At 45.3% G+C, this 18,199-nt stretch overlaps 1 protein-coding gene and 1 long non-coding RNA gene across 2 annotated transcripts in view; one reads left to right on the top strand and one right to left on the bottom strand.

Moving 5' to 3' along the window:
• The window catches only part of GLB1 (galactosidase beta 1), a 112,860-nt gene that overhangs the window by 8,272 nt on the left and 86,389 nt on the right, over positions 1–18,199 (bottom strand). The window contains 4 exon segments of the mRNA XM_023214668.2: positions 9,774–10,028; positions 12,422–12,553; positions 14,159–14,272; positions 17,286–17,375. Coding sequence (XP_023070436.1) covers positions 9,774–10,028; positions 12,422–12,553; positions 14,159–14,272; positions 17,286–17,375 — 591 coding nt within the window.
• LOC113225071 lies at positions 15,171–16,166 on the top strand. Its single transcript, XR_003309692.2, has 3 exons — positions 15,171–15,421; positions 15,753–15,808; positions 16,029–16,166. It is a non-coding gene; the product is annotated as an uncharacterized LOC113225071 (long non-coding RNA).

Genomic DNA, 18,199 nt, shown 5'->3' on the forward strand with positions numbered 1-18,199 from the left:
GTGCCCCTATAACTATCCTATCCGTGCCCCTATAACTATCCTATCCATGCCCCTATAACTATCCTATCCGTGCCCCTATAACTATCCTAGAGTTATCTGGGGCACCATCCTAAGTTGCCTCATTAGCATAAACCCAGGTGTGACTGAAAGGGGCTAGTTACAAATAACAAAAGACACTCTTACCACTCAGAAAATGCCAAGGGTTTTAGGGCCCTGGAACCAGGGACAAAGATCAAATATATTTCTTATTACACTATTCCCTTGAAAAATGTCAGTCCCTCTGCACAAAATGTTCTTCCCACTAGGTAGACCAGACCTTTCCTAGCAATCTTAGGCACTTATAATTTCCTCCTCTCCAAGGCCCAACTGCACGGTTTACATATCTCTTACAGACTCTTACAATTCTCTTGGGCTCTGTCTATACCTCTATCTCTCCAAATGGACTGAGACCAAGTGACTAACATGGATAAGGTTTATAAAAGTTTTACATACTCTTTTGTGGCATCATCAGGTCTCACTGCAGCCTTGACTTTCTCAGCTCAAGCAATCCTCCCATCTCCCACCAGGTAGCTGGGACTACAGGTCTGTGCCACCAGGCCCAGCTCATTAAAAATAAATTTTTGTAGAGATGAGGTCTCATTAAGTTGCCCAGGCTGATCTCAAACCCCTGAGCTCAAGTGAGCCTACCACCTGAGTCTCCCAGGGGGCTAGGATTACAGGTGTGAGCCATCGCGTCAGCCAGGAAATTTCAAAAGCAAGATGTAACCAATAGTTAAAAGAAGGAATTTCTTTCAGCTGTTTATTGTACATTGTTTTATTTCATAATTATTTTACATCTTGAAGGTGGGATAATTTATCTTTAAAATACAGAATTACTTTTGATCAGTATTCTATTTTGATTCTTGACTCTTCAAAGCATAATTTTGGTTAAGGAAAAATTATCCCACTCACTACCATGCTCTGTCATGCACCTGAACCTACCACAAAATGTTAAAGGCTGGAAGGCTGCATAGGATATTGACATGAGACTTATCCACACCCATCTGAAAGAGAGGTAAATAGCAGAAGCACTGCTGTACTGGCAGGACGTGACATTTCAGGTTTGGCATATAGCAGGGGTCCCCAAATCCCAGGCCACAGACTGGCCGCGGCCTGTTAGGAACCAGGCCACACAGTGAGAGGTGAGCAAGCATTACTGCCTGAGCGCCACCTCCTGTCAGACTGACAGCATTAGATTCTCATAGGAGCAGGAACCCTATTGTGAACTGCGCACGTGCAGGATGTAGGCTGCACCCTCTTTATAAGAATCTAACTAATGCTTGATGATCTGAGGTGGAACAGTTTCATCCCAAAACCATTCCCGTCCCCCCTTCCCCTGCACAGTCCAGGGAAAAAAGTGTCTTCCACGAAACTAGCCCCTGATAACAAGGTTGGGGACCACTGGCACACAGGACACATCGCGGAAAGCACCGGAGGAGAGCGCTTCCCATCTAAGGGACTTTCTAGTCAGATAAGAACTCAGTGAGGTCAAAGCATTGCCCTGTGTCTCCTGGACAGAGCAGAACATGCCTGACCCCTTTCTACTGAAGTCCCAGTTGATATTCATTCACATTTGGCATTAACCAGAAAGCCACATCTGACTCAAGTAAAGCCAGTGTAAACAAAAGTGATTTTTTTAATCTCATGAATCACCCGTATCAGTGACTTTGCTTTCTAAATCAAGGTAGTTCCTTTACAGTGAAATGAATAGGAAAAGCATAGAGTCCTGTGCCAGGGGCTTTGACAAGGGCCTCTCCTGATGACGGATGTGGGGGTTAGTGCACAGCCTTACAAACAGCTGGGGCTTCAGCGATCATTTTGTCCACCCCCCACCACAACGGCCAGCTCCCTGCATTCAAACTATGTGCTAACGTGTTCATCCTTTCAAATGTCAGAGCTTAGCACTCAGTGTGGAAGTGCGATCTGCCTGTTCTGAGGTGGTTGATCATTTAGAAGCCCCAGAGCTGGCCTGGGACTGTCCTCGGCAGCAGGGACCTCTGTACACCGAAAGCAGAAACCACATCGGTCCTGTGTTAGGTAGGACGTGTGCGTACCCTTGGACCTTCACACCCATTCACTCCAAAGTCCACAAACTTCTTGGATGGGCCTCTGTGTGTGTGTGGCACTTTATTGACCTAGAATTCATATACCATACAATTCAGTAGTCTTTAGTACACTTCAGAGCTGCACAACCATTACCACGGTCAATTTTAGAACATTTCATCACTCCATTAAGAAGCCCCGTACCCTTTAACATTCTCTTCCCATCCGACCAACACTCTCTTTTCCCTGCTCCAGGCAGTCACAGATCTTCCTGTCTACACGAATTTGCCTGTTCTGGACATTTCACGTAAATGGAATCATGCAACATACAGTCCTTTGTGACTGGTGTCTTTCATTAGCCCAATGTTTTCAAAATTCTTCCATGTTGTAACATGTATCAATACTTCATTTCTTTTTATAGCCGAATCATATTCCATTGTATGGCTGTACTACACTTTGTTTATTGATTCCTCAGTTGATACACATTTGGGCTGTTTCCACCTTATGGAAATTATGGATAATGGTGGAATGAATACTTGTGTACAAGTTTTTGAGTGGACATATGGATTAGATAGGCTTTTGGGGGTCTGAACCCTTTGACACATTCACAAATACTGTGTGGAGATGTACTTTCAAGCCTGGAGATGCAGAGCATTCATCAGACTGACCAAATAAGTAAAAAGCCCCAGCCTCGATAATGAGTATGAATTTCTCACTGGTTCTCAATACCACCTGCTTTTTCACATGGGGCTCAGGTACCTCGTGCAAGTTACTTAGCTCTCTAAGCCTCCAGCTACTCATCTGCAAACTGGAGATAATGATCCATCTACCACAGATGCCTCTTTTGATGGCTATGGAGATAGTGTCTATGAAGTGTTGAGCAGAACTCCTGGGTCAGTAACTCTTGCATGTGACACCTTTATGACTTGATCAAGATGAACCTCCCTCTGACCTCCAACATGTCCTACTTTTCCATTTGTCTCTACTGCATTAGGAGGGGAGAAAAAGAGGGATCAAGGGATCGAGGGAACAAGAACATGCTTGCTAGCTAGAGGGGGAAGATCCAGGGAGGTCTTTGTGTTGTAGGTCCTAGAGCTCCTAGTTACCACTTTTTGGCTAAAAAATGGGACTTGGCAGAAAGATGGAAAGGCTGACAAAATGCAGGTAGGGGAAATATGAGAACAGGGTCTTGGCCTGGAGGAAGACAGTGGGGAGGGGATTCAGAACTCAGACTTCCTCCTAGATACCACTGGGCAGGAAATGAGGGTGGAGGCAGAGAGATAAATCTGACAGGAAGCTGCGGGAACAAAGGAGTTACACCTGATAGCAGTCAAGGAGGATGAGGTCTTCAGTGGAGAGGGTGGGGGAGAGTCAGGTGGCTTTAGGAGGGTGGTAAAGGTTGAAAAGGTCAGTGGGGGAAAGGAGCAGAGAGAGACCAAGGACTGCTGAGCAAATCTGAGGGCTTCCGGAGGCTGGCAACAATGAGGGGAGGGTAGCCACAATGAATGCACTAAGAAGCCCCTCAGCTGTGCTCAGTGACTGGTGAACCAGCAGAGATGCCAGTAGTGGAACTACATGGAGGAGGAATGAAGGAGGCAGAGTAGAAAGCAAAGGGGCAAGGGGGGAGGTGGACTGATGGCTCTCAAAAAAAGATCACGGTGGCCGGGCGCAGTGGCTCGCGCCTGTAATCCCAGCACTACGGGAGGCTGAGGTGGGCGGATCACCTGACATTGGGAGTTTGAGACCGGCCTGACTAACATGGAGAAACCCCGTCACTGCTAAAAATACAAAATTAGCCAGGCGTGGTGGCGCATGCCTGTAATCCCAGCTGCTCGGCAGGCTAGGCAGGAGAATCGCTTGAACCTGGGAGGCGGAGGTTGCAGTGAGCCACGATTGCGCCATTGTACTCCAGTCTGGGCAACAAGAATGAAACTCCGTCTTAATAATAAAAAAAAAAAAAAAAAAAAAAAAAAAAAAAAAAAAAGATTGTGGTAAGGCCTAGGCTTGGTAGAGGAAGAATTGCGGCCTTAATGGTAGAATGTTTCAGGTCATTAATAAGATTTAAGGCCGAGTGCAGTGGTTCACGCCTGTAATCCCAGCACTTTGGGAGGCCAAGTTGGGCGGATCACAAGGTCAGGAGTTCAAGACCAGCCTGGCCAACACGGTGAAACCCCTTCTCTACTTAAAACACGAAAATCAGCCAGCTGTGGTGGCGGGTGCCTGTAATCCCAGCTACTCGAGAGGTTGAGGCAGGAGGATCACTTGAACCCGGGAGGCGGAGGTTGCAGTGAACCGAGATCGTGCCATTGCACTCCAGCCTGGGTGACAAGAGCAAGACTCCATCTCAAAAAAAAAAAAAAAAAAAAAAGATTTAAGAGTGAGAAGAGTGAGGTTGGTAGGCATGAGAGTTTGGTGCATAGAAACAAGCATCCAGAGAGAGGATATTAAAGCCTAAAATTCCAAAGGTATGTTCACCAAGATATACGCCTGTGCTGGGCCATAAAATAAGTCTAAATACATTTAAGAAGACTGTGCAGCTATCATTCAAGTTAGTTTCAGAACATGTCCATCAGCTCCAAAAGAAACCCCATGCCCACTTAACAGTCACTCTCCATTCCCACCCTCAGCCCTAGGCAACCAGTAACCTACTGTCTGTATGGATTTGCCTTTTCTTTTTTTTTTTTTTTTTTGAGACAGAGTCTCGCTCTGTCGCCCAGGCTGGAGTGCAGTGGCCAGATCTCAGCTCACTGCAAGCTCCGCCTCCCGGGTTCCCACCATTCTCCTGCCTCAGCCTCCCGAGTAGCTGGGACTACAGACGCCCGCCACCTCGCCCGGCTAGTTTTTTGTATTTTTAGTAGAGTCGGGGTTTCACCGCGTTAGCCAGGATGGTCTCGATCTCCTGACCTTGTGATCCGCCCATCTCAGCCTCCCAAAGTGCTGGGATTACAGGCTTGAGCCACCGCGCCCGGCTGCCTTTTCTGAACATTTCATAGAAATGGAGTCATACAATATGTAGCCTTTTACTTTTGGCTTCTTTTACTTAGCATAATAGTTTTCCAATTCATCTGGGTTGTGGCATGTTATCAGTACTCCATTCCTTTTTACTGAGGAATCGTATGGATATACATGCTTTCTCCACTTGTCAGGTGATAGACATCTGAATTAATTCCAATTTATAGTTATTATAATACCGCTATAAACACTTGCATGTAAGTTTTTATGTGAACATGTTTTCCTTTCTCTTGTGTACATATCTAGGAGTGGAATTGCTAGGTTCTATGGTAATCGATGTTTAGCCCTTGAAGAAATTGCCAAATTATGCTCCCAAATGTACCATATTATCTTTCTACCAGCAATGTGGGAAGATTCTCTTTCCCCCACATGTCCCTTCCTACATTGCCTATTGCCTCTCTTACTATTATAGCCAGCCTGCTGAGTGTGAAGTAGTATTTCATTTTGGTTTCGACTTGCATTTCCCGAATGATTAATAATGTTGAGGCCAGGCGCGGTGGCTCAAGCCTGTAATCCCAGCACTTTGGGAGGCCGAGACGGGCGGATCACGAGGTGAGGAGATCGAGACCATCCTGGCTAAAACGGTGAAACCCCGTCTCTACTAAAAAATACAAAAAACGAGCCGGGCAAGGTGGCGGCGCCTGTAGTCCCAGCTACTCCAGAGGCTGAGGCAGGAGAATGGCGGGAACCCGGGAGGTGGGGCTTGCAGTGAGCTGAGATCCGGCCACTGCACTCCACCCTGGGCGACAGAGCAAGACTCCGTCTCAAAAAAAAAAAAAAAAAAAAATGTTGAGCATTAATCAGCCACTAATTTTAGTTTATAATAGACATTTTACCAAAGAAGGTATACAAATGCAAATGTACTTAGCCATCTTATACCTTCTTTAGTAAAATGTCTATTCAAGTCCTTCACTCATTTTATGACTGGGCTGTTTGTCTATTATTGAATCGTAAGAATTCTTTACATATTCTATATATAAGTCCTTTGTTAGATACATGATTTGAAAATTATTTTCTCCCAGTTTGTGGCTTAGATTCTCATTTTCCTAATAATGCTTTTTGAAGAACAAACATTTTTAATTCTGATAAAGTCCAATTTATCAATTTTTGTTCTTTAAGGAAGGATAATGCCTTAGGTGCCAATTCTAAGAGGTCTTTGCCTAACCCAAGATCATGGAGATTTCTCTCCCTAGAGAGAAGTTTTAGAAGTTTTATAGAGGAATTAAGTTACAAATTAATAATTACAAGATATTTTTACAAACCCAAAATATGTGGAAATTAAACAGTATACTCTTTTTGTTTGTTCGTTTTTGAGACAGTCTTGTTTTGTCACCCAGGCTGGAGTGCAGTGGCATGATCTTGGCTCACTGCAGCCTCTGCCTTCCAGGTTCAAAAGATTCTCCCACCTCAGTCTCCCAAGTAGCTGAGATTACAGGCACTCACCACCATGCCTGGCTAAGTTTTGTATTTTTAGTAGAGATGGGGTTCTGCCACGTTGGCCAGACTGGTCTTGAACTCCTCGCCTCAGGTGATCAACCCACCTCAGCCTCCCAAAGTGCTGGGATTTATAGGCGTGAGCCACCGTGTACAGTAAAACATACTTTTTAATAATCTATGGGTCAAAGAAGAAATCACAAGAGAAACTAGAAAATATTTCTAATAGGCTGGCTGTGGTGGCTCACGCTTGTAATCCTAGCACTTTTTGAGGCCAAGGTGGGCGGATCACTTGAGTGAAGTGGGCGGATCACTTGAGGTCAGGAGTTCGAGATCAGCCTGGCAAACATGGTGAAACCCCGTCTCTACTAAAAATATAAAAAAAAAAAGTAGCCAGGCGTGGTGGCGCGTGCCTGTAGGTCCCACTTCTCCGGAGGCTGAGGCAGGAGAATCGCTTGAGCCTGGGAAGTGAAGGTTGCAGTGAGCAGAGATCACACCACTGCACTCCAGCCTGGGTGACAGAGTCCATTTCAAAAAAAAAAGAAAATATTTCAAACAGAATAACAAAAATACGTTTTAGGCCAGGCGCAGTGGCTCAAGCCTGTAGTCCCAGCACTTTGGGAGACCGAGACGGGCGGATCACGAGGTCAGGAGATCGAGACCATCCTGACTAACACTGACATCCCGTCTCTACTAAAAAATCCAAAAAACTAGCCGGGCAAGGTGGTGGGCGCCTGTAGTCCCAGCTACTCGGGAGGCTGAGGCAGGAGAATGGCATAAACCTGGGAGGTGGAGCTTGCAGTGAGCTGAGATCCGGCCACTGCACTCCAGCCTGGGTGAAAGAGCCAGACTCCGTCTCAAAAAAAAAAAAAAAAAAAATACGTTTCAATAAATTTTAAACAAGCAATATATAAATAAATAAAAGGTCTTTTTATTAAACACACACCATGTACATCTTTTGCTCTCTCCTCCTCCAGCTATTAACATAATTTTCTCCTCTTCTTCAGAGTTAAATTTCTCAAAAAGAATGTTTATATTCAAGTACTCATGTTCCTATTCCTTACCCTGCTCTTCCCTATAGAATGCAATCTGGCTGGGAGATGCTTCACTCCACTGGAACAAGGCTTATTGATTTCCAAGGGCCTCCTTGCTTCTAAATCCACCGAATTGCTTCTCTCTTTATCTTATTTGTACTCTTGGCAGCATAAATGTTGGTTTTCTACTTGTTTGGTCTCTCCTCTTCACTCTTCATCATGTTTTTTGTCCCTCAAAGATCAGCCTTAGGTCCTCTTTTCTTCCCTCTGCATCCTCTCTCCTTAAGGGACCTCATCCAGCCCATGTTTTTAACAATCATCTATACAACAATGATCTTCTACATACATTCCCAGCCCAGATCCCTGCCCTGAATTCCCAGTCTGTCTGTAGATCCAACAACCCTCCCCTAATACTGTCTTTCATAGCCATTCCCCAAGGCCTCTGCTATGGTCTAAATGTTTGTGTCCACCCAAAACTCATCTGTTAAAATTCTAGCCCCCATGGTGATGGGTTAGGAGGCAGGGCCCCCTTTGGGAGGTGATTAGGTCATGAAGGTGGAGCCCTCATGAATGAACTTAGTGTTCTTATGAAAGAGACCCAAGAAAGCTCCTTTGCCCCTTCAGCCATGTAAGGACATAGAGGGTGCCGTCTATCAGGAGATAGACTCTCACCGGACAGCAAATCTAATGGTGCCCTGATCTTGGAGACTTCCTAGCCTCCAGAACTGTGAGAAATAAATGTCTGTTGTTTATAAGCCACCCAGCTTATGGTATTTTGTTACAGCAGCCCAAATGGACTAAGGCAGCTTTTCAAACACAATTTGTCTAAATTCAAACTCACGACCCCCCTCTCTAAGCCCAAGTCCCCTTCTGAACCTGCTTCTTCCAGCAAATGGTACCACTCTGCCTAGCTGCAAGCTTGAGACCTGAGTCATCCAAGACATATCCCTCTTCCCAAACGCTCATGTCCAATCCATGAGCACAATTATTGATCCAACTTCAGACATCTCTCAAATAGTTGATGTCATCTCCATCTTAGATACCACCACCCCAGTTTCCCAATGAGACTATGGTCCAGCCTCCTAGATGGTTTCCTTGAATCCGTAAGTGTCCCTACCCAAACCATTCTGCACAATGGGGTCAGAGGAGCTTGTCAGATCACAGCCTTATGATGTCACTCTCCTGCTTCAATGGCTCTCAACACAAAGACAAAACTTCAACGTGGCCTATAAGACCTGTCCCAATCTAGTCTCTACCTACTTTCCACACTTGACATTTCCCCCTCCAACCCCATGGCCTTTGCACATGCTGTTCCCTCTCCCAGGAACATGCTTTATTCCCTTCTTGCCATGTTAATTCTTACTCATCCTTCATATCCTGACAAGCATCACTATCTTAGGGAAGGCTTCCCTGACCTCCATGACAAGGCCAAATGCACCAATAATTATCAACCCCAGAGCCCTTCTTAGCATCCATCACAGCTGTGGTTTTACTGTTTAATATAGGTCTGCCTCCCCCACTAGACTGCAGGTTCCACGAGGGAAAGGACCGAGTCTGGTTTTATTCGCGACTGTATCCCTAGTGCCCGGCACACACCTTGGGCACACAGTGGCCACAGAATGAGAAGTGTGTTGAATGAAGGATGGTAAGACGATCTAGGATGAAAACAGGACGTAAGGGAGAGGAGAAGGCGGTGAAGGGAGATATGCCAGTGTCTTCAAACAACAAGGGGCAGTGACTGGGAAGTGAAACGGATGAGGAAGGGAGGAGGAGCAGACAGACCGTGGCGGGAGCCTCAGGGGTGCGGGGCTGGATGCAGGCGGGGATATTCTGGGAGCACTGGGCTTGGCATGAATGAAAAACAGACAGACTCTCCGAGAGGGATCCACCCCTTTGTCCAGACTGGATTTTCCTCAAGACAAAGAGAAAGCACCCCTATAATCAGTATCAAAAGGCGTCATGATTCTTCTCGGAGGAGGCAGGATGGTGTCGTTCACTACAGGAAACCCATGACAAGGGGGCAAATGGCGCCACCTCTGAACACTGAATCCCTGAAGATCTGCCACAATCCGCCTCCTGAAGAATGTCCAAAACGCCACACTCAAAACCGTCACGTGGTATCTTGCTAACGGCTCTCTGTGATTCTTTCTCAGACACTAACAACCAAAAGTTTGAGGCCTGAATTCAAACCCTTCCCATGAAGACACCTACCTTGGTCCATCCAGGAAACTGGATAAAGGTGTCCTGGGGCAAGTCTGGGATCCCACTGGGAATGGAGAAGTTCCCCACGTAAAAGGCCGGGAGCGTGTAGTTGGATGAGCTGTGGGCCCAGGTTTCATCATGGCGGCCGCTGTCATGGTGTTCCCAGCCCCCGAGGTGGCTGCGCACAGCATCCTCAGTGTCCAGTGGGAAGATCGTCCAGCCGGTGAGGATATTGGAATCGAGGGTCAGGTTAGAAACCAAACCCTGCAAAGCAGAAACAGAGCCCAGTGAGCTGGGGAGGGAAGGAAAAAGGCTGTACGTGTCTCTGCATTCCATGGAAATGGGAAAAGCAAACCGGGATACAAAACATCAACAGGAAATGAACCTCAAAATATGTGTACGTCAAAGTAACACAGATCTAACTGGAGGTTGAATTACAAATCCTTGGGAAGAGATATATTCCCCAAACTATAACTTTCTCCTCTGCAGGTCACGATGTCTCCATAGAAGGCCCAGAGTTTCTGCTTCCACAGAAAGGGCATTGAGCTGCTAGAGTGATCGATCCCAACTTCCCAAATTTTCAGAATTTGGCGGAGAGTCACTGTTAGAATAGAGAGAGATGGGCACCAAAAAAGATGGGCCAGGTGCAGTGGCTCATGCCTGTAATCCCAGCACTTTGGGAGGCCAAGGCAGGCAGATCACTTGAGGTCAGGAGTTCAAGACTAACCTGGTCAACATGGTGAAACCCCATCTTTACTAAAAATACAAAAATTAGCTGGGTGTGGTAGCAGGTGCCTGTAATCCCAGCTATTTAGGAGGCTGAGGCATGAGAATTACTTGAACCTGGGAGGTAGAGGTTGCAGTGAGCTGAGATCATGCCACTGCACTCCAGTCTGGGTGTCAGAGCGACACTCCATCTCAAAACAAAAAGGGATCCAGTCTCCACAAGACATACAGAAATTGGCCTATGCACCTATAGTCCCAACTACTTGGGAGGTTGAGGAGGGAGGATTGCTTGAATCCAGGAGACAGAGGTTGCAGTAAGCCGAGATTGTGCCACTGCACTCCAGGCTGGGTGACAGCGAGATCCTGTCTCAAGATGGAATCTGGGGACAAAAGGAATGAGTGAGTGGGGGATACAAAGGAACAGTCACCCCACTGCGGATGCAGCATGCACGATGGATGCAGCAAGGAGAAATATTGGCCTTCAGCACCTCCGCTGTCGTCACAGGGAGGACCACACCCGAGTCACTCACCTGTTATGAAGGCCAAGTGAGATAACACACATGAGAATACTGTGACACCTTAGGAAGATAGGAAGGGTAATGATGATGATGGCAAATCTCAGACCTGAATTCAGAAGCTGCTCTATTTGTTCCACACAGGCCAGGGCTGGGCTGTCAAGGCTCAGCTAACTTCCCCTTCCCTGGCTTGTATGTGGGGAACTTCCCCATTCCCAGTGGAATCCCAGATACCAAGTTTCGATTGCTCATTCAGTAATTTGATAAATATTAACCAGGTGGCTGTGTGTCAGGCTCTTTGACAGGTACTGGGGACCCAGAGACTATGCTACAGAGTTGAGTCACTCTCATGGGTCAGTGTGGCCTCTGAGAGCCAGGCAGGAGGCCACAAAGTCCACCCTGAGCACAAGAACTATGAGAGAGACATTTGTACTGGAGGCAAAGGTGGCCTGCACACAGCTATTCCCTGAATTCCCTAAGCTGTAACTGCCTGATCCCAAGAGGGTCAGGAAATAGCCTAGACACCTGTCCTGTCCTAGCCTGGGTGGCACCATTGTTTCCTTGATGAGGTGTTCTCTCCTCTTGTGGAGGGTGAGCTCCCCGAGAGGAGCCTGTCTCTTGACACCTTTGCATTCCCCAAAGCACCTGGCGGGGCATCTCGCGGAGTGGGAGCTTAACAAATGCTTGCTGAATAATGCGCTAAAAATATGTGTTAGAAAAACTTATTTGGGCTACACATCTGGACACAGGAGTAATCAACAGAGGTGACAGCCAGTGCCCCGAGGGAAGAGGCTTCCTACAAGTGAAGAGTTTGCCACGGACTAACCATCCAAACCCATAAAACAGGGCAGAACAGAGGCTCAGCTGGCTTTGCTGGCAAAGGAGTGCCTTCAGTGAGCTCGGTGGTCTTTTTAAGCAGAGGAAGAGCATGGTGGAGAGGCTTCCTCTTTCTGTTTCTTTCTATAGGATGACCAAACTCAAATACAGGGGAAAGGTTCTGTTTGCAAAGCTCCATTTTCTCATCACCTACAGAGGAAAACAGCTCTTCAAAATAGCTCAACTACTTCTTCTTTTTTTTTTTTTTTGAGACAAGGTCTCACTTTGTCACTCAGACTAGGGTGCAGTGGCATGATCATAGGTCATTTTAATCTCCAGCTTCTGGGCTCAAGCAATCCTCCTGCCTCAGCCTCCTGAGTAGCTGAGACCACAGGTGCACGTCACTACACCTGGCTAAGTTTTTCTTCGTAGAGGTCTCACTATTTCACCCAGGCTGGTCTTCAAACTCCTGGCCTCAAGTGATCCTCCTGCTTTGGCTTCCCAAAGTGCTGAGATGACAGGTGTGAGCCACTGTACTGGGCTTCAACTTCTAAGTTGTCACCCCTTGAACCTTAGTCTCGACAGCGTGGTTTGTCCTACCTTAAAGTCGTTGATATATGCGCCATAGTTCACACGTCCCATATTCTCTACCAGAAGGTCCACAGTGGCTCCAGCTTTCCCTGTTATGTTCAGAGTGATCACCCTGTTTCGCTCAAGGACTCCCTGAGGAATCTGTGGGGTTCAAGACCAAATGACAATTGAATTGAGGGTAAGAAGGTCAGCAAGGAGAGGCAGCACGCTCAGATCATTTAGCACTCATTTTCTTGCCTTGAAGTATCACCAGACTTGGAAAGAAATGGTTTGACAGCATCTTAACCCAAATTGCTGGCCAGGTCGGAAAGTTCCCCCAATCACTGCTTCCTGTTTAGGAAAATTGCCAGACACAGCTGAGAGCACGGAATGGTCTAAGCTGGTTTCCTTTGCCCTGGAATGTTTTACTGCCATCTACTTTTAGTGGAAACAAGAAGGAGCCAAATTCCAGGGGAGGATTCTTATTAGAGGAGCTGCTTCGTGTTCTGACAGCACAAAAGTCACTCACAAAAAACTGCTTCTGAACAACATGGAGAAATAAGACAAAATCAGATAAACGAGATAAAATCAGAGAGTTAGGTGGAGTATTCTCACCTCAAAATACTTGACACGATGCATTAACCACGAAAATTATATAATAGAATGAGGAAAAACAACAGGTATTTTATCAGCAACATATTCCTAACTTTTTTAAAGGTTAGACTTTTTAAATTGACCTTACAATGATCGTAATTCACTAAGACAACACCAAAGTTAGAAACGAAGAAACAGTTACCATCAAAAGAGTAGACTGTCTTAGTAATCTGCTCCCACTGAAATGAAAGCTGTTGATTACAGGAGAATGGGAAATATTTTAAAATCTTCTGAACAAATTTTCTTGGTGAGGAAAATCTTCTCCTATGTTCCTTCCTGTGACCATTTCAGTGAGAGGACTGGAAGTCCTGAAATGCATCTGCTTTTGTTATGAAACACGGTTCTTCGTGCATTTCGGTAATAATTGTCACGAGCAGTCCTTTAGAATATAATTTCTCATGTAGGATAAAGGCACGAAGTTCAACAAACTTTGTACAGTGGCAGGTACAAAATTGAACTGGAAATGGACCCCACCCTTAAGGAGCAAAGAAGGCACAGGCAATATCAGTCAGTGAAGGGCAACCTTGGTTGGGGAGACCCAGAAGGCTTCTGAGAGGGTGGGGTGTCAAGCACAGCCCTCTGGGTTAAGATGGTGGGTAGGGTGGATTCCAGCAAATGGCACATGCATGAGGCCTCACAGCAAGCAAGAGGCACAGCTCAGGGTCACCAAGAAGAAGGGTAGAGCCCAGTGTGGTGGCTCATTCCTGTAATCCTAGCAATTTGGGAGGCTGAGGCAGAAGGATCACTTGAGCTCAGGAGTTCAAGACCAGCCTGGGCAACATAGTGGGACCCTGTCTCTACAAAAATATCAAAACATTAGCCAGGCAAGGTGGTGCAACCCTGTAGTCTCAGCTACTTGGGAGGCCGAGGTAGGAGGATCACATGGGCCTGGGAGGTTGAGGCTGCAGTGAGCTGTGATCACACCACTATACTCCAGGCTGGGCAAAAGAGCAAAAACCTGTCTTTAAAAAAAAAAAAAAAAAAAAAAAAGATGATGGGTGGAGCCTGAGGTTGAAGAGGTGAGCAAAGACCCCAAATACCATGTTAACAAATGCAGGCTGCTCATCCCCACCCTCACCAGGACAAAACACACAGTTCAGAGACGATTCTTACCCCATCCACAGCAACATACGCTCGATCGTGGACTCCATTGAAGGGTGAAGAGAGAGGTGTTGGGTTGCTGCAATCTTGAGGAAGTGTTGTCCGGTACAGCACAAACCCATAATACTGGTTAGAAAAGGATTTAAGAAAAATACATCACTATTGCCATTCGTTTAGAGAACTTGGTTACCTTAGTCCTGTATGAAAGCGATGTTTTGGAAACCATAAGGAATGAAAATCTTCCCCCACCTCCAGAAAAACATAAATTTGAAAAAGGAAACTGGCTTACATTTTTAGCACATCAAAGATCTATCATAATAGTAAACTGCAAGGAACCGTGAACAGTGTCTTATCAAGCATCCCTTTCCCCATAAGAGGAACCTGGACCCTGAATGGATTAAGTCACTTGCCCAGGGTCATACACGGGATTGTATCATACATAGCAAAAGTTATGGATGTTAGCTCCAAAAACAAAACTAAGTAAAACCAACAGCAACAACAAAAAAAACAAGGTAAACAAAACAGCAAAGCCAAGAGATGAAGTTCTGCTCAGCAAAACTGCCTCCAGGTTCTTGGGCTAAATCTGCTTGAACATACAAAACCAAAGGCAATGAGCTGGGCGCAGTGGCATTCACCGGTAGTCTCAGCTACTTGGGGGGCTGAACTGGGAGGATCTCTTGAGCCCAGGAGTTCGAGGCTAGTCTGGGTAACATAGCAAGACCCCATCTCTAATAATAACAACAACAAAGTCCATCAGAACCGTTTTAAGTGGAGGAACAGGGAAAAGAAATAGTTAAGAGACTAGATTGTAACCGACCACTAAATCAGAAAATATTTTTAGATGCTGATATCCCTGGTCCAAAAGAAAAGCCTTAAACAATCAGCCTCAGCAGTAACGGAATTATTCACAGATTATAGTTATTGACTTTGCTTATTTACTTCCTGCTGTGGACATTATTAGCAAGGCTGAGCTAGGACAAAATCCTGAGTTATGGAAGAGAATGAAAATAGAGATCCAGCATGGAACAGAGAAAAGGTTCCCTACTTCTAGGGCCCAGAAAGAAAGAAAGTAAACTTCAGGCAAGTGGAAAGGTGACTGGGAGGAGCTGAGGAAAGCATTAATCCACCTTCCTGTGTTGCAGGAATGAGCTGAGCACAAGAAATGCTACTAAGACCATACAAACCTTCTAGCACAAGAACACCTCCCGCCCAGACTCCACATCTCCATCTCCTTTTTGTTTATTTATTTACTTATTTTGAAAACTAGCTGAAGTGGTAAGTTTCCTCAAGGGCTGAGGAAAGCTTTGTCAAGGGCTTCCAGAAGGAGGGGTAGAAGCTGTGATGCTCTCCAGGCAGGTGTGTGAGGCTCAGGGGGTCCCTGCAGAGACAGTAGGCTGAGCCCCACTCCCTGAAGTCTGTGCCCTTTGGGGTTTTTTTGCTGGAAACAGATATTCCGTGGACTTGCCCCAGATCTGAAATAGCCAGGGCCCAGGAAGCCCCACCCAATCTGAGACCACTGCCTTGGCCAAAGATCAGAAAGCAGAAGGGGTCTGAGAAAGAACAATGGCTGCACGTGTTCATATATAACCTGAAACTCCCTCCCCAGGCTCCACGTGCTCTTGGATCATTGTCTGAAGTGCTCAACAGCCCTGCGAAGTTCAGGTAAGTTCCATTTATAGATGTGGGTGCTAGGACTGCAGAGTACCCTATACAATGTTCATAAAACAGTGAATGTGTGCGTGTGGGGGGTGGGGGGGACTTAATCATTTTATTACAAAATAGAATTGTTGGAATAAAATCACAGGTGTAAAAATAGCAACTGATGGCAAACTTCACTAAACTAAGATTAGATATGCTGTTATTGTTTTGCCTTACTGTTCAGACTCCTTCCAGAAGGTGATCGCCACAGAAAATCAGAAAGGAGGACGTGGATAACCTTCTATTTCAAAACATGGGGCTGAGATCCTAAGCGATGAAGCTTAACATTGCAGTGAAGGGACAAGCTGGTTTCACGGGCATCCTGCTATCATTCTCTAAGGACACATCACCTTCGTTGTGTTCATGCCCAAAATGTTTTACTGAATCTAATGAGCGAGGCAAAGTCTGCAAACACCCTGACCTTTTCAAAAATGTCCATGTCATGAGAGAGAGACTTAGGAACAGTTTCAGACAGAAGAAGACTAAGGAGAATATGACTAATGGCAATGTGTGATTATGGATTGGAAACTGGATTGAGAAAAGATTAAGCTGTAAAGGACATTATTGCAATGACCAGGAACACTTGACTATAGAATTTATATTAGATTATAGGATTGCATCAATATTAAATTTCTTATGTGTGATCATTGTATTATGGTCCTGCAGGATAATGTTCTTTTTCTTAAAACATGTATGCTGTAGTATTTAAATGTGGAGTGACATGGTGCTGACAATTCAAATGGTTAGAAAAAGAAAAGCAGTTGACTACACACACATGGAGAGAAAAAGGCAAGTAAAGCACTGTTGACAATTGGTGAATCTAGGTAAAAAGTATATGGGTGTTTATTGTACTATTCTTGCAACATTTTTTGGATTTAAAATTTTCCAAAACAAAACGCTGGGAAAAATTAAAAAAAAATAAAGACGAGGCAGTGTCTGGATATCAAACACACACATATACAAACACTAAAAAAAAAAAAAAAAAAAGATGTGCTCTGTGCTCTTTAAAAGCAGGAAAAAGAATCTCAAAGAACCCAGTCTACCAAAAAACACAGTCCTTATGCCATTGAGCTAAGAACAGACAAATAATTAAACTGTCTGTTTTGAGTATTAAAACAGTGATCTTCCACTGATGCCTAGTAATAAAGATTAATTAGATTGGTCAGTGAACTCAATTTATAACTTGTACAGAATTATGGTGAAGCAGGTTGGGCTACCTCCTGTATGAGTGAGAAGTGGGGCAAAAAATATAGGCAGGATCAGCCCACCGTGCAGCCCTTCAAGCTAAAGAGAGCCTGGAAATTCATGGTTCATTTACCTGGGATCTGATGCATTTGCTTACCATTTTGGCCCCTGAACTCAGAATGGGCACTGCAAGGCAGTGCAGAAAGCACATTTTTGCAAATAGAAAACTGGCGAGGCATTACCTTTGAAGGCCTACCTGTTTCACCTGGATAAATGTCAAGGGATAAAGGCTTTTGATGGGCCCAGAGGGGCACAGAATGTCCAGAGCTGCTCCCACTGTCTTTAACTGAAAAGAAACAAAAGCAGCATTCACACACTGCACCCCTCACTGGTCATCAGGGTAGAGAGTAGCGTCACTTCCTAACTATCAAAGGTATCAGTGGGTTTGACCAAACCCCTAAATAAACCTAAATCATTCCGATTCCACTCAATATTGCTTCCCAGTCTCCTTCAGTCCTCTCCATCTACTCCCTAACTCCTGAAGAAAACTATGATGATGGTAGTCTTCAAACATACCTACTCAGAAATTCAACCTGCTCAGAGACCTATAAAAGGCTCTTAAAATGAATGAAAACCAAGGCTCAGATGCGGCTTCCCTTAAACCCTCTCTGAACACCCCCAAGTGAAATAACTAAGAAGTAAAAGTAGTAACCAGAGGCCAATTACATTCAACTAAGATTAGATACACTATTATTATATCACCTTAATGTTTAATACTTCCTAGTTACTTCACCCTCCTCTGAAATTGTGTGTGGCATATTTTCCATGCCTGTATCATTTTTCAGTTGTTCATCTTTGTCTTCCTCACCAGACTGTCAGCTCCTTAAGGATAAGATATGTTCCATACTCAGCCCCAATGCCTAGAACATAGTAGACGCCTGGCAACTATTTATTATACTCAATCCAAAGGACTGGTTATTTTGGAACCCAGGATACTTATTCTGATGCAATAACAACAATGATAATAACAGCTACCAGTCATTGCCTGTCTACACACTCCAGATGAGATACAGCGTTTACATGCACTAGCTCACTGACTACTCACAACCACCCTGTGGGGCAGGTGCTACTGTCCTCCCTATGTTGTGGAGACTCAGAGAAGTCCACTTG

The sequence above is a fragment of the Piliocolobus tephrosceles genome, chromosome 2 (genome assembly GCF_002776525.5).
Source record: "Piliocolobus tephrosceles isolate RC106 chromosome 2, ASM277652v3, whole genome shotgun sequence".
In the NCBI taxonomy this organism is placed as follows: domain Eukaryota; kingdom Metazoa; phylum Chordata; class Mammalia; order Primates; family Cercopithecidae; genus Piliocolobus; species Piliocolobus tephrosceles.